General features: G+C 43.4%; 1 protein-coding gene across 1 annotated transcript in view; it reads right to left on the reverse strand.

Annotated features, from left to right (window-relative positions):
• The window catches only part of SLC4A8 (solute carrier family 4 member 8), a 53,753-nt gene that overhangs the window by 31,622 nt on the left and 5,826 nt on the right, over positions 1-16,305 (reverse strand). The window contains exons 5-12 of the mRNA XM_061205260.1: positions 15,731-15,822; positions 14,641-14,798; positions 13,654-13,741; positions 10,793-10,939; positions 9,864-9,964; positions 3,792-3,966; positions 3,049-3,182; positions 1,534-1,779 (exon numbers count right to left, since the gene is read on the reverse strand). Of these exons, the coding sequence (XP_061061243.1) occupies positions 1,534-1,779; positions 3,049-3,182; positions 3,792-3,966; positions 9,864-9,964; positions 10,793-10,939; positions 13,654-13,741; positions 14,641-14,798; positions 15,731-15,822 (1,141 nt within the window). The remainder of the gene's footprint in view (positions 1-1,533; positions 1,780-3,048; positions 3,183-3,791; positions 3,967-9,863; positions 9,965-10,792; positions 10,940-13,653; positions 13,742-14,640; positions 14,799-15,730; positions 15,823-16,305) is intronic.

Raw genomic sequence — 16,305 nt, forward strand, 5'->3', positions numbered from 1 at the left:
GAGATATGGGGATATATGTATATGTATAACTGATTCACTTTGTTATAAAGCAGAAACTAACACACCACTGTAAAGCAATTATACTTCAATAAAAATGTTAAAAAGAAAAAAAAACAAAAAAAACCCCAATGCAGCCTAAATAAATAAATAAATTTATTTTTTTAAAAAATTAAGTCTATTTAAAAAATCAGTTCCACACATATTAACATAAAATCACTTGAAGAGTTGGGGAGTTCTAGCTTCATATCAGCTCTATATGAATCGACAGTGGAATGCAACGGAAATATAAGAAAAATACCATCTTGAGCTTTATTAACAAAGAACTACAGTATCCAGATTCAAAGTCTACTCAGTCCAGAGCTGGTCACTTTTGTCTGTCTTCTCCCACTAGAATATAAGCCTCATGAGGGTAGATCCTTTGTCTGTCATGTTCACCATTATGTTTCCAGAGCCTAAACAGTGCCTGGCACATAGTAGGTGCTCAACAAATATTTGTTAAATGAATAAATGAATGATTAAAAAAGGTCAAAGAATGAACCTTACTCCAATGCCAATGGGCAATCCAGAACTCTAATGCCAATCAGCAATCCACTAGGCTTCAAAGATTATACTCCCTCATGGTGATTATTCTGTAATACAATCATTTTTAAATTCTAATGCATGTTTTATGAGTCCTGATTTTTAAAGGGTGAATGAAAGGATAGCTAGAATCTAGAGAAGTGTATCTGTGGCTGGTGGGCAGGCACTTCCATGCAGTGTGCCTTCTGCCCAGGCAGTTTCAGATTGACATTGTTCACTTCACAACCAGACCTTCCACATCAGAATGGTACAGCCAGAAGGAGGGAACTTGATGTTCAAAGCGAAAGGATGAGGAGAATGCTATTTAGTCATCATTTGGAGAACACTATTCCAGAGAATAAACGTTTATAGGACCAGACTCTCCTAGAGGGTTGAAAACACAGCCAAATACTGTGTCCCTTTTCCAACTGATCCAAACCATATTGAATAACCGAAGAAAATACAATCTCTTGAGTTGAAATCTAGGTAAGTAAGTAGATTTCTAGATCTTTAGCATACAGAGTAAGAGACCTGTGATCTGTAAGGAATTATTAATATTCTCTACCTAATAATTCCTAAGAGTAGCCTATATGTACTTACAGAGATCTTGATGTGGTCCAAGGCCTCACAAGTCCTTGCAAAAGAAGTTCTTCCCAACAACTAACTTGAATTCTCCCTGCTACATTTGCAGCCTACTTTTGTCTCAATGCCTGGACCCAAAAGACATGCTCTGGAAAGCATTTCTCAAGTCCCCTCTGAGTTTCACTCTTAATCCATCTTCCCCATCATCACTTTTGACTGTTCTCCTCTGGCAGGCCCCCAGGTCTCCACATCATGTCTGAGCTCTGTTTCCCAGAGGGCCAAGATACTTCCTTAACAGAAGCTACAAGTACTGCCTGGCACACTAGTTCAGCCATTATACTCAGGTCCTTCACTTTATTTTTTAAAAAAAGAAGAAGCAGAAAGCATACTTACTAATACAGGCTAAGGTGGTCCAGGTGACTGTGCATGTGGATGGGGTAGGTCTCTGCCAGGTGAATCAGCTTTTCTATTGCTTCATAGATGAAAATAATGCAAATCAGGGAGGCAAACGCTTCTTCAGTGAAGCGGGTAATGTAGCAGACAAGGGAACTGGCGTCAGTTGCCACAAGGACAATACACAGGAAGGCGGTCCACAGTCCGATACAAGCTCGCAGGGAGAGGTATGAAAGAGCATAGTCTCTGAAACAAAACCAAAGTTCATAAAAAATCAGTGGTGGATGGCATTACATTCTGACCCATTGCATTACAGGCAAAGGGTCAGAAACGTGGTTAGTTCATCTCTTATTATCACTTCCAGTACTGCAACCCAGTTTGTCCCTAATTCTGACTGCATTTCACTCCTGAAGGCTGCCCTGGGACGGTGTGACAAAGATTTGCTTTACGGGTGGTATTTGCCACAGCAAGGACAGAGACAGTGGAGGAGGTGGAAACTGTCCGCCACACACTTCTGCCATCACTGCCCGACGTGATTAAGATCCTATTCTCGCAGTTAAGAAAAAGGAGCTGGCCCTTGTTCCACATGCTCCTACTTCTAATACGAAATGAAAGAAAAAGACTTTATAGGAAAAGAAGGGAAACGAGGGCATTGCTGACCCTCATCACCATAAACAATATGAAAAGGGAGTATTAGGTCAAATTTAAAATTGACTGGAACAGACAGATATCGAAAACAAACTTATGGATACCAAAGGGGAAACGTGGGAGGGAGGGATAACTCAGGAGCTTGGGATGAACATACATACACTACTGTATATAAGACGGATAATCAACAAGGACCTACTGTATAGCACAGGGAACTCTACTCAATATTCTGTGATAACCTATATGAGAAAAGAACCTAAAAAAGAATGAATGTACGTATACGTATAACTGAATCACTTTTCTGTACACCTGAAACTAACACAACATTGTAAATCAACTATACTCCAATTTAAAATTAAAAAAGAAAATATCTATACAATAAAAAAAATTTTTTTTTAATTTTTAAATAAAAATTGACTGGACATACTGTATAGCACAGGGAACTCTACCTAATGCACTGCGGTAACCTAAATGGGAGGGAAGTCCAAAAGGGAGGGTATATCTGTATGTGTATGGCTGATTCATTTTGTTGTGCAGTGGAGGCTAACACAACAGTGTAAAGCAACCATACTCCAATAAAAATTAATAAAATTTTAAAAAATTGGAAATGGAAATGGAGGGGTTTGGATTAGCTAGGGAAAGTGTTTTTAAAGATAAAAAGTCAAGACTTCAATAGTGGTTGAAAGACATTAATAAAGCTCTTTAAGGCTAAAAGATCTGCTATTTTAGGTATGGTCCTACCTGGGGGCAGGGCAACAGACCAAACAATGTTCTTCGCCTACTTATACTCACCTAGGACCCTGGCATTCAACCCTAACAGCACACTAACACATCCAGATAGAGTTTTCAGAAAACCAAACGTCTTACTTGCAGAATTTGAACAAAATCTTTTCAAACACAAGCACTGGCCCAGTACTTCCAAGGATGGTGAGAGCCTGTCCGGCAAACAAGGAATAGGCAATCCCAGTCATGGAGGCGCCAAACAAGGATTCAATTGCACTCTGAGAGGGGAAGAAAAGATTATCTCTGAGTCCACAGCCCAGCTGCAGTGAGTGATGCAGGCTTATGTTCATCCCCAACTCAGCTCTCCGGTGTGCCTGACAAGTCATTTGCTTGTATTTCGTCTTAGCAAGAGTGATGTGTACACAGTCTAATCCTCCTCTAAACGGATACCACTTTGATAATTCAGGTGCCCAAATCCATCCACATATGATTCCTTAACTAAGTCCTGTTCTGCATGACTCAATTCAGTATTTATAAATATACATAGAAAAGCACAATGATACCATTCACACTATGGGCTGTCATACAGAGTCACCTTAAATCTTATTTGCATATGACATTGATATATCATTTTCCATCCTTGGAGCAATGGGCAATGCAACTGGGCAATCAGTTACTGAAATTGATATTCAAGCAGAAGAGGGTCTGTTCTAAAGGGAGAGCTGTGTTGCTGGCTGGCATGAAGTCAGAAGACCACAGTAATTCAGTAGGAAGAATCCAATCTCCTCAGTCCTCGCCCAGGGAATTTTCCCCCCCAGTGGGCTTGGCTGCCATCACGAAATTTTTACTCTTGTTTGGGACCATCAGAAGTGGTTAAAAGTTCTTACTATGCGCCCCTCAGTGGCTTCTCCGAGCAGTCCCCCAAAGGTGATGACAGGTGACATGCAGGCGCAGTACAGGAACAGAAAGGAGGCCAAACACTGTAAGCTGAGTGCATCCCGGTAGTCGCTCCAGTACCAGGGGGCCTTCCGCTTGATGTCCAGCACCAAGCCCCCAAATAGCCTGCAGAAACATGGCAGACAGGCCTCTAACACAGTCCCTCTCCCAGGAAAGCGTGTCAACAGCACACATCTGAAAGCACTTCAAATGTGCTCTGAATAGAGGTAATATTTTGGCTTCAATGTGACCCCAAGTTCAAGAGATCTCTCTGGGGCCAGCACGGATTCTATCTGCAAACAAGGGCATGAGTTCGAATGATTATCCCAAGCATAAAAGGAATTAATTTGGGTGTGCATATTACCCATTCAGTAAAAAGTTCCCAAAATTCAACATGAAATTAAGTATTAGCTTCAAACTTCAAGTTCTGAGATGTTAGGAAGAAAGGTACAAAAGCATCAGGGTATTAAAATTGTTAGTTTTATTATACATTTTCTAGATAAAAAGCCCCTATCACATGCACTTTCTTACTCTGAACAACTACCCACCTTACTCTTGAGAAATTAGCATAATAATTCATTCATGCAGTTGACAAGTAGTAGCAGATACTTCATGCCAGGCACTGTGCCAGGTATTGGAGATGCAGCAGTAGCAAGGCAAACACAGCCCTTCTCTCTAGGACCAACAATCTAGTGCAGGGGACAGGCAGTGTTGTGAGGGAGCAAATGGCAGCGAAGAACAGGAACGGGCATTGCAGTGGGGAATGGAGCGTGAACCAGGAGTTAGCCAGATGAGGCAGAGGGGCTGGCATGGACGACACCTAGGGATGAGAGCGCATGGCAGGCTCAAGGCGCTCAAAGAGTTATGGCTGGATAAGACAGTGTGAGGGGCAAATACCAACAGACAAGGCTGGAGATGCTGGAAAAGCTGAGTCACAAAGGCCTTGTAAAAAAGGAATTAGAACTTTATCCCAATTGTGTGTCAAGTACTGAAGGACTGTAAACAGCGAAGCAGTATAAGTAAGCAGGCATTCTGGGAGGATCACTCTGATGGGGGGTGTAATGAGTGGAACGTAGGGCAAGACTGGAGGCTGTGGATTGGAAAGAGGAGAAGTGTGTGTATTCAAGGGCTAATCAGGAGGCAGAATTAACAGGACTTGGCGGCAGGACTTCAGGACCCCTCTCCACTTCCCAAGCATGAGACAGATCAAGAGCAAGGTGTCCTACACCAAGGAGGAGGAGTATTCCCAGACTGGGGCACTTTTTCTAAGAGTGGAATCGCTGCACCAGGGTAAAAGCTGTTAGGTGAGTAACAAAGAGAGCCATTCAGCGTTCTACAGGACAAATTACCTAGTTTCTTCTACACATGAATGACACAGGAAAAAAAAGGAGAGCTGTTACAGAATGGGAACACAAAAACCAAATGCAAACCTCCATTGGATCCTATATCAAACAAATGAACTCTAAAAAGATGTCGCTAAGACAACCACAAAAAGGTGAATATGGACGGAGCATGAGACAATTTAAAGAATTATTGTTAATTTTGTTAGATTTCATAATGGCATGATAGCTGTTTTTCAAAATGTCCTTATCGGACAGGGATACCTGCTCAAGTAGTTACAGGGGAAATGACATGCTACTGGTGATGTGGTTTAAATTAATCTAGAAAACATAAAAACAAAACAATTAAGTGGGGGAGAAATAGGTGAAACAAGATGGGCAAAATGTTGATAACTATTGATGGTCACGTGGGGGGTTCATTACACTGTCCTCTCTTCTTGTTTATGTTTGAAATTTTCTATAATAAAAAACTAAAAAAACAAAAACAAAAAACCGAAAACCAAGCTACTCTCTCATGAAAGGAGGCTTGGCTAGCTCTTTCTTTCTCTTTGCCCTCATGTCCCACAAGGCCTGGGACCTGTATGCCAGGGGAGAAGGCCCAGCCAGCTCTCTTTCCCCATTCAGAAGCTCCCTCTCTCATCTAGCAGGTGGACACAGGGCACATGCTGTTCTATTTGACCCACTTGCTCTTTTCCTCTGGTTTGAGGGGCACAGTTGGGATTCATCCTTCTTCACCTTACAGCAGTAACATCACAGTCTGGGTCTGGGTTTAGGGGAGAAAGGCAAAGCCAGCCTTGTGATCTGCTTTGGTTTTAGCCTGTCTGGCAAACCTAGCTGAGGTAAGGAGCCATCCACAGGGTCTAACCTAGAGCATAAGAGTTCCGCCTCAGCGTTTGGGACATTTGGGACAGTTTGTAATAAAATGTCACTTGGTCCTGCTTTCTCCTCTGAGTGGATAGCCCCTCAAGGTCCTTACAGGCAACCGTGATTAGTCTGGGGCAAGATTCAAGTGTTTCTAGGTCCTTAGCCAACATAGCATCTTTAGTACCGTGTGAATATCACCTCCCAATCACCAATGACCTTCCTCTGAAGGGTATTATTCTGGGAGAATCACCTTCTACAGTAATGAGCCTCACCCTATGATGCTGCCATGATTGGTCCTCCTGGATGAGGCAGGCTCATTATTCAGGGAGGAGTGTCTGTGAGTAATGGGCAAAAGATTTATGTGAAACAGATTGATGAGAAGCCACAGAAAGGAAGGACATCTGTCTGCCTAGTGACTGAAAGGGGAGAGAAAAGATCTGAGGCTCCTATTGATGGTATAACTATAAATTAACAAAATGATTTCCGAATACTGTTTATGGCGTCAGCCTCATCCCTCACTCACGCAGACCGTAATAGCACATCTAGCACAGATAGTAATCAGACATGGATGCTTCCCTCCACATTTGAGACTTCCTTTCCCTTTCAACACTACCCTTGGTGTTCAAGTTTGGGTGGGGGGGGATGGGCAGGAGGCACACAGGGATATGAATTTAAGCTTGATGCAAGAAAGGACTTACCCGTGTAGAGGGTCACTAGGCTCTGGAGCACTGACTTAGGAAGCCCTCTCAGGAGGGCTTTAGGGACAGGCCAGCCATCCATTTGTCTGCTGTGCTTTGGAAGAAACCTGTTTGAAGTGTGGGGGGGCGATCATCGAGACAGCAGCTCCTGATTCTTCTCTTCATCAACCCTTCCCAAACGTGGCCTCCCCAGTGAGGTACACAAATCTACCTTGGAAAACCCCTTTGCAGAGTATCCTCTCTGCTGTGAAGCTTCTGGCCTAGGAACACTCTAGTCAGACTTTCCTCTTCATTCTGTATGGGAATGCCTTGGCATCATGGCCTATGTCAACATCAGGGAGGCCCAAGATACTTTCTCAGCCCTGGCTTGGCAGGTCAGATCATACACAACTCAGACCGTTCTCAACTTTGCCTCCTTTCCCACCTTCTTAGAGCCTACACTACCGCATCTTAAATACCTCTCCATCCGACGAAGATGGCACCCCCAGGTTGTGCCTCACCTCAAAGAAACACAGCTAAAGGTATGAAGAATTATAAAGCCCAGGCTAATGCATTTTTAGTCGGTGAAGTCCAGGAAGGCCCAGAAAATTCTAGGATGTCCATCTGCAGGGGAAGGTTCACGTTCACCCCTACGTAATTTGAGATTGGGAAAAGAGCCAGAGCTGGCATGAACTATGATCCCCAATGTGAGCATTAGGTCACCTGGCCTAAAAGGCTACAAGGGGAGGAAGGTCATGTGTCTTGAGGACTGAGGAAAAGTTCCGGAGCTCAGGAAGAGGCAGCATCTCCCACAGTAAGCACAGTGAGGCTCTGCGTCCAGATGACCCTTCCTTTCAGCTTTGTCAATTCCAGCAGCTCCTCACTCAGCATTATGGGAGAACTTCCTCAAACCCCATTTGAATTTGTGAGTAAAGGTACTTGGGGCTGCTGATTAAGTGTATGTCGGTCCTGGCTCTACGGGATTTTCTTTTGGGATGATAGGCACCATTTCCAAGATTCTATAACTGTTGAGATCCAATCTAATGAGCTCCCAAACCCCCATGTGGAATTGATTATAAGTGACTGACTGCCTAGTTTATTCTCCTCTTTCTGACACCGAAAGAAAGATGAGATCTCACCTCTGCATGGATTATGTGTTTGGAGGAAAGCTGTTGGCTTTACAGTCAAAAGGATAAATCATAACTCTGAAATTCTATCAAATCCAAACCCAAGACCCTTCCCTTAAAAAACACCACCTTGGGACTTCCCTGGTGGTGCAGGGGTTAAGAATCCGCCTGCCAATGCAGGGGACACGGGTTCGAGCCCTGGTCCGGGAAGATCCCACATGCCGCAGAGCAACTAAGCCCGTGGGCCACAACTACTGAGCCTGTGCTCTAGAGCCCACGAGCCACAACTACTGAGCCCACGTGCCACAACTACTGAGCCCGTGCGCCTAGAGCCCTTGTTCCACAACAAGAGAAGCCACCGCAATGAGAAGCCTGCGCACCGCAACGAAGAGTAGTCCCCACTCGCCGCAAGTAGAGAAAGCCCACACGCAGCAACGAAGACCCAATGTAGCCAAAAATAAATAAATAAATAAATTTATTAAACAAACCACCACTTCATCTAAGACAGTCTCAATCCTGGAAACTATTCTAAAGACAGATGCTTCCTTCGAACTGCTTCTCAATACCAGGCCTCCCCACCCAATTCGGACCTCTTCCAACTGTAAAGAAAATGTGAAACTTACTCTTGGAGCTTGCTCCCTCTTTTCAGTGACCCCTTCCATCAAAAGGCTCCTTCTTTCCTCCGGTGATCCCTCCCCAGAGCCCAGTTATCCTTCCCCGCCCTCTAATACATTCCTTCGACCAGATGCATACTCCCCAGCAGGACACTGCTCGTTAAGTGCCATTCTCTCCTGCTTCTCAGTCTCCTCTCCTTTCTCTCCCTGAATTTCCAAGAATGCAAAAATAAATCGCTCTCCACGATTAAAAAAAAAACAACCTTGAGTTTCCATTAGGCAGGGTACTGAGGATAGGGAAATAAGGAAAGCAACTTCAAGCAAGGAGGAAAAAATAAGGTGAAAGCAATAGAATAGAGGATAGTAAAAGCTCCTTTCCATCATCTGAGTCCTGTCCTGAGAATCTCCGCCCAACAGATCCTTCTTAGACATAAGCACAACTTACATAGCCAGAGCCATAGACTGAACCTTCTCCCACGATCTGGGGGACACCTCTGGATGCCACTCCAACCCAAAATATCATCCTCTTTTACTGCCTCCCTACCTGGAATACAAAGCCTCCCAGCCTGGGGACCTGCTTTCCTCACCTACCATAGAGAACCTCCTCCTCAGACATCTGTCCTAAAATCTGGGTCCAGAAGAATAGGTTGCCTATTCTGAGACACACGCCTAAAATAGTACCCATTTCCCTACCTCAAGGGGTTTCTTAACTTAACCATTCAGTATTTATCCATACCTTCTCCATTCATGCTACAGAACAGACATCATTCTAAAAGCGTTCATTCACTCATTCATTCATTCACCAGATATTAATTGAGTGCCTACCCTGTGCAGGGCACTGTGCTGGGTGCTATGAATATAATGGGGTCCCTGTCCTTATGGAGCAAACATTCTGGCAGGAAAGACATTGAATCAATAAATAGTAATAAAGTATGATCAGTACTATAACAGGTCGCTGGGGGGAGGATGGCAGGTGGGCAGGGGACAGAGCTCAAAGCTGGGACACCACATAGCAGGAACACCTAACCTCCTCTAAAGAGTGTCCTGCAAGGCTCTCCAAAAGAAGTGACACCTAAGCTGCGTCAAAGGATAAGAAGCAGTCAGCCAGGAAATGAGGAAGGGGACAAGTGTTCAAATCAGAGGGAACGTGTTCTGTCTCACCTCCTGGGGGAAGGCCAGGAGGTGAGACAGAACGTGTTAGGTGGTTTGAGAAATTTGAATGAATGAATATAATATTTGATATATTTGTAATACTTATAGTCAGTGGTTCCATTTGAAAAGTCATTCCCAGCCAATAAAGATACTACAGAGAAGAAGGCTGAAAGTAAAGAGGATGACTCATTCCTTTATACAACTTCTGTCCGGTAAGCAGTATCAGCTGTGAAACATTCCAGAACTTACCGCCCAGTGCGTTGAAGTTCTGGCCCACTGTGGCCCCCATGTGGTTCTGGTTCTATGTGGCAAACATTTCCATTTGGAACTCCAGGCATTTTCCTTTTCTCCTTTTAACAGAAGACCGCAAAATTAACAAACTCAGCCCTGTATTCTGTCTTTCCTGCTGGGTTTGTGGGGGGGGCGGGGGGGTTGGTGATGAGAAAATCCAAAAGCAGCCCAAAATACCCAATTGTTTGTTATAGCTTTCAAATGCATTTACTGATTTGGAGGAGTTTACTGACTTTCCTGAAAAAAAAAAAAAAAAAAATTTCTCCTCTCCGCTGATACCTGAATCTGTCTCACCCAGAGACAGAAAAGTGGAAGCTTTGGCATCAGATGTGACCTAAGTTCAAGTTTCAAATCTGTGTGTAATCTTTACCTTAAAACCTTGAAGATAGTTTTTTTATTCCTCATTTGTAAAACAAAGAATAACAATACCTATATGGAGATGTTACTGGGAGGTTGAATTAGCACATGTAAAGCACTTGGCCTGGGGACTAGTGTACAGTAGAAGTTCCCTTCCATCTTTAACCTCTCAAAAAAAGTGTGAGGGACTCTATTTGCTCTCTCTATACAACTAGCTCTTTTCATTTAATGGCTTCATTCATGATATGCTCCCAAGAAATGTCCTCTCCTCTCCTCTCTGCCATTCTACATCAATCCTTCAAAAGTTGGCTTAAAATTCATCCCAGGGTAATCCTGACTGACCCCATCACACCTGAGCCAATCTATGTTACTGCATATTCATATTTTATTACTGTTCTGACATTCTAGGTGCCCAGAAACAGAACCACATCTCAACTTATCTAGCATACACCCACATGGTCTTTGCTTTGTCCATGGTGTGCACTCAGTAAGTGATACTAAGCCACCACTGGCTCATGTGCATACATTACCTGGGAAGGGACGTTTTTGGGTGGCTCAATTCTAATGGAGGGGTCCCACTCCCCTGGAGGCAGCACCGTCACCTGGTCTAGGAACTCATCAATCCCCGCCAGGAGATCGTCCCGCTCTTTTGCCTTATATGCCACATCATGAAAAATCTACAGAGAAGAAAAATATCCTCAGGAAAACTAAAAGTCACTTTACTTAAAACAATCACCAATGGATATGGTGAAAGATGGATAAAACCTCTTGATTTTTATCTCGCTCATGGGGATCTGAAATGTAGATAACTTTAGCACTTAGAGAAGTGCAAGGATAAAACAATAAAAAAATGAATCTAAAGATGAGATGAGTCAAAAAGAACTAAATATATGTCTATTAGTATAGAAAGAGATAAGATGACTCTAAAGTTTTATAATTCTGTTATCTCCTCAAAGAATGGAACAAAAGCCAAGATGCATGAGGAATTTTCCTGATCATAATGGGTAGAAAAAACTGGATGGAATTCCTAATAAAGGTTCCTCATGTGCAATCCCTATCAAACTACCACTGGCATTTTTCACAGAACTAGAACAAAAAATTTCACAATTTGTATGGAAACACAAAAGACCCCGAATAGCCAAAGCAATCTTGAGAACGAAAAATGGAGCTGGAGGAATCAGGCTCCCTGACTTCAGACTATATTACAAAGCTACAGTAATCAAGACAGTTTGGTACTGGCACAAAAACAGAAATATAGATCAATGGAACAGGATAGAAAGCCCAGAGATAAGCCCACGCACATATGGTCACCTTATCTTTGATAAAGGAGGCAAGCATATACAGTGGAGAAAAGACAGCCTCTTCAATAAGTGGTGCTGGGAAAATTGGACAGGTACATGTAAAAGTATGAAATTAGAACACTCCCTGACACCATACACAAAAGTAAACTCAAAATGGATTAATGACCTAAGTGTAAGGCCAGACACTATCAAACTCTTAGAGGAAAACATAGGCAGAACACTCTATGACATAAATCACAGCAAGATCCTTTTTGACCCAGGTCCTAGAGAAATGGAAATAAAAACACAAATAAACAAATGGGACCTAATGAAACTTAAAAGCTTTTGCACAGCAAAGGAAACCATAAACAAGACCAAAAGACAACCCTCAGAATGGGAGAAAATATTTGCAAATGAAGCAACTGACAAAGGATTAATCTCCAAGATTTACAAGCAGCTCATGCAGCTCAATAACAAAAAAACAAACAACCCAATCCAAAAATGGGCAGAAGACCTAAATAGACATTTCTCCAAAGAAGATATACAGATTGCCAACAGACACATGAAAGAATGCTCAACATCATTAATCATTAGAGAAATGCAAATCAAAACTACAATGAGGTATCATCTCACACCGGTCAGAATGGCCATCATCAAAAAATCTAGAAACAATAAATGCTGGAGAGGGTGTGGAGAAAAGGGAACACTCTTGCACTGTTGGTGGGAATATAAATTGATACAGCCACTATGGAGAACAGTATGGAGGTTCCTTAAAAAACTAAAAATAGAACTACCCTACGACCCAGCAATCCCACTACTGGGCATATACCCTGAGAAAACCATAATTCAGAAAGAGTCATGTACCAAAATATTCATTGCAGCTCTGTTTACAATAGCCAGGACATGGAAGCAACCTAGGTGTCCATCATCGGATGAATGGATAAAGAAGATGTGGCACATATATACAATGGAATATTACTCAGCCATAAAAAGAAATGAAATGGAGGTATTTGTAATGAGGTGGATGGAGTTAGAGTCTGTCATACAGAGTGAAGTAAGTCAGAAAGAGAAAAAGAAATACAGTATGCTAACACATATATATGGAATCTAAGGGAAAAAAAAAAAAAAGGTCATGAAGAACCTAGTGGCAAGACGGGAATAAAGACACAGACCTACTAGAGAATGGACTTGAGGATATGGGGAGGGGGAGGGGTGAGATGTGACAGGGTGAGAGAGTGTCATGGACATATATACACTACCAAATGTAAAATAGGTAGCTAGTGGGAAGCAGCCGCATAGCACAGGGAGATCAGCTCAGTGCTTTGTGACCACCTAGAGGGGTGGGATATGGAGGGTGGCGGGGAGGGAGATGCAAGAGGGAAGAGATATGGGAACATATGTATATGTATAACTGATTCACTTTGTTATAAAGCAGAAACTAGCGCACCATTGTAAAGCAATTATACTCTAATAAAGATGTTTAAAAAAAAAAAAAAAAAAAAGGTTCCTCATGAAATATGCCTCCAAACCAAAGAGAGCTGATAAAGCTCAGCCCATGCCCCTCTGCCTGCTAAGACATATGCCTTTTCAAGGTCTTACTTTGCAACTTACCTGAGCAGCACAGTCCTCAGCAGGGATGCAGTGGGGGTTCAGGACCACGGCAGCCGAAGCGTCTAGTTACCCTGGTACATTCACATGACAGTGCCCAAGAGCATCCCCCTGACCTTTATACTAACTGGTCTCATTTATGTGAAATGGGGGTGAGGTTTTTTTATGTAAATAGCTTGGATGCATTTAATTAACCATCTTCTAGATCTAGAAAGTTAAGTCAGCCTTAATATCTTTCTCTCTAGGTATCCTACTTGGCAAAAATAATTTTCCCAGAGAAAGATTTCTCTGCATCCTTGATTATTCAAAAAGGGAGAGATGACAGAGGAAGAAAGATCCCCCAGAGGGCTTGGTCCTCAGAGACGTGACCTGCACTACTTTCCAGCAAACATCACAATTATAATTATTTTATCCCCAATGACCAGCACAATGCCTGGCACAGAGTAAATGCTCAATAAACATTTACAAGATGAATGCATGAAAAGCAGAAGTGGTGTGCGTACCTCGTCTGTCATGATGGTGGCCATGGATCTGCCAATCTCATGGTACTGCTGACCTTTCCCTCCTGGACCCAGTAGGATAAACAAAAATCTGGCAACACACAAAAAGGATTAAACTATGTAAGTAAATATAAAGAAGTGGCATCTTTCCTCTCTAAACAGCAGAACACTTCTCTTTCCTATCAAACAGAAATCATCACAGAACCTTCAATAAAAGGAGACAGACTAATGATGGAGCAATATGAGTAGCCTTGACCTAATAGCTCCACTGTAGGCATGCGAAGCCACCTGTACAACTCCATTCAATAATGTGGTTATAATTCTCAGGGTTTCCATAGCCATAATTCCTTACTATAGGAAGGACACTTCTTCAAAACATGGCATTGTAGTGCAAATTCAAGGTTATCTGAATCTCATTCATTGCTCTAATAAGAAAATGATGGGGAGAGGAGAGGGATAAGGCAGTTGAAATGATCAAGCCCTGTAGAGGGGTCTAAATTGTGTCCCGGACATCTGAATACTCTGTAATTAATGGGGCCCTGAATCACCTGAATCACCACCTTCAGAGTGCATGAATAGCCTTTTGAACAAATGTGGACATACTTGCAAACCATACAAATCCTGCCGGAACTGTGGAAAGAGACATCAATACCTTTGGTCAGAGACGTTTCCCTGGGATAGAGCTTGGCAGAACAGGGAGAGCAAGACAGGCTTCCCATCCCAGCAAGCAAGTGGCCCTTGAACACTCTTTGGTTCTCCATTTCCAAGGTCATAGAAACTGAACCGTCATAGCCTTAGAAGTCTTACAATTCTTCCGCACAGAGGTTGATCAAATATACCCCCGTTTTCTGAGATCACTGCTGAATTTTAAACAGCATTCCCCAAATTAATTAATCCTCCATTTTGGCATTAGCTGGTTTCTTCCACCAGAGCACACACAAACCTGCACACCAGATGGAACGCACTGAGCTTTGCGGGCCAGGTCTTTACCTTGTTGGGATGGGCACTTCTGTCAGGCCCGAGAGAAGGACTGCCGGAGACAGCCTCACAAAGGCGACAACGGGGCGGTCCAAAGAGTCCACCTCTCCAACCAGGACATTCGAGGCCTCTGCCCCAGTGGGAATTTTCTTCATGAAATGAAGGTCGACCTGAAAATCCAAAGCACCCCCTGACAGTGTGGGAGCCATCACCTCACGCATCCATCACCCTCCTCATAACTGACATTCATAAATCATTTTTGATTTAACACGTTTTCTCATACTACACCACTTAATCCTTACAATAACTCTGTAAGGTCTAATTAGCCTCACTTTTTATTTTAAAAAATGAATGGAGCCACTGAGACCCAGAGAAGTGAAGTTGACTTGCCCAGGACGACAGAGCTTCTAAGAGAGAGAATTTAAATCCAGGGGCTCTGATTTGAATTCCATTACACCATGCCTCCCCAAAGAAGAATGTTTTTGAAGCTCCAGGTCGAACTATTTCCATTTTAAAATACTGGAATGCTTTGTCGGAGGTTTCAGGGAGCCTTATGAGCTGAGAAGTGACATGACACTCTCTGCATTTTGGAAAGACAGTGTCGGGGAGAGACCAGAGCAAGGAGAGGCTGGCGGCAGGGAGATCACGGTTTGAGCCGGAAGCTGCAGGGGGCCCTGCTCCTGCGGGAGGCCTCAGACACCAAGCCACAGTCCCCAAGAAGAGTTTCAACCACAAAGCAGTTTTAGGAGACAGCAGCAAAAATACTGCTTCTGCAGAACCGTTGGAGGCTAAGAAGGAGCTGCTGGAGAGCAGTTATCAGAAAATAGTTCTGAAACACCAGGAGGTGTGTGGCAGGGAGGATTATCAGTGGCTAGTGGGTTTCAGCATGTTGAATCTGGGGAAGAAGCTGATGAGTCAGAGAGGTCTGGGCTGGAGAAGGAAGAAGACATGAGCAGATGGGCCTCCTTTTCTGCAGAAGGGGCTCTGGTCCTGGAGAAAGGGTGTTGAAATGCCAAAGCTTATCCAGCTTCCAGCAATGAGACTCTGGGTTCCACCAGAGATCTGCTTAGGCCTGTAAGCCAACTTCCACGTCTCTGCTCACCTTGCTTAAGTCCACGGGACTGTGTTCACAATTCATTCCATTTTTTACGTCAAGACTTGTAGTTGGAACGGACTGAGGAGACACAGTCTGACCTATTTGGAGAAAATCAAACAGAATTCTCCGAGTCCTGCCCTTTCCCCCTTTGACACGCCCCGTCCATCATCAGCTGGCTGTGACTATCTCCTGCAAAGTCCACATAGAGAAGTGGTCCAGATGACTATGAAGCGAGGACCCACACATACCTATCTCCTTACCTACCAGTTAGCAGTAAAGGGGGGAACAGAGGTCTTACTACTCCTGCACCCTCTTCCTGAACCATCTGTGATCCTCTTTTCTTCCTCTATTAAAGGCAGTAATCCTTAACCAGGAGTGCATACCATAAAGTCCTATGGAGAACTTTTCAAAAACTTAGACTCCCAGGCACATCCCCTGCACACTGTGATTCAGTAAATGGGGGGACAAGGAGACCAGCATAGATTAGGCCTCCGAAAAGGAAACTAGTCAGCAGCTGAAATTCACTGAATGTTTACAACCCACCAGGCACCTGGCTCCAGGGCTTTACATGGATTAATTTA

The sequence above is a fragment of the Eubalaena glacialis genome, chromosome 11, assembly GCF_028564815.1.
Source record: "Eubalaena glacialis isolate mEubGla1 chromosome 11, mEubGla1.1.hap2.+ XY, whole genome shotgun sequence".
Classification (NCBI taxonomy): Eukaryota; Metazoa; Chordata; class Mammalia; order Artiodactyla; family Balaenidae; genus Eubalaena; species Eubalaena glacialis.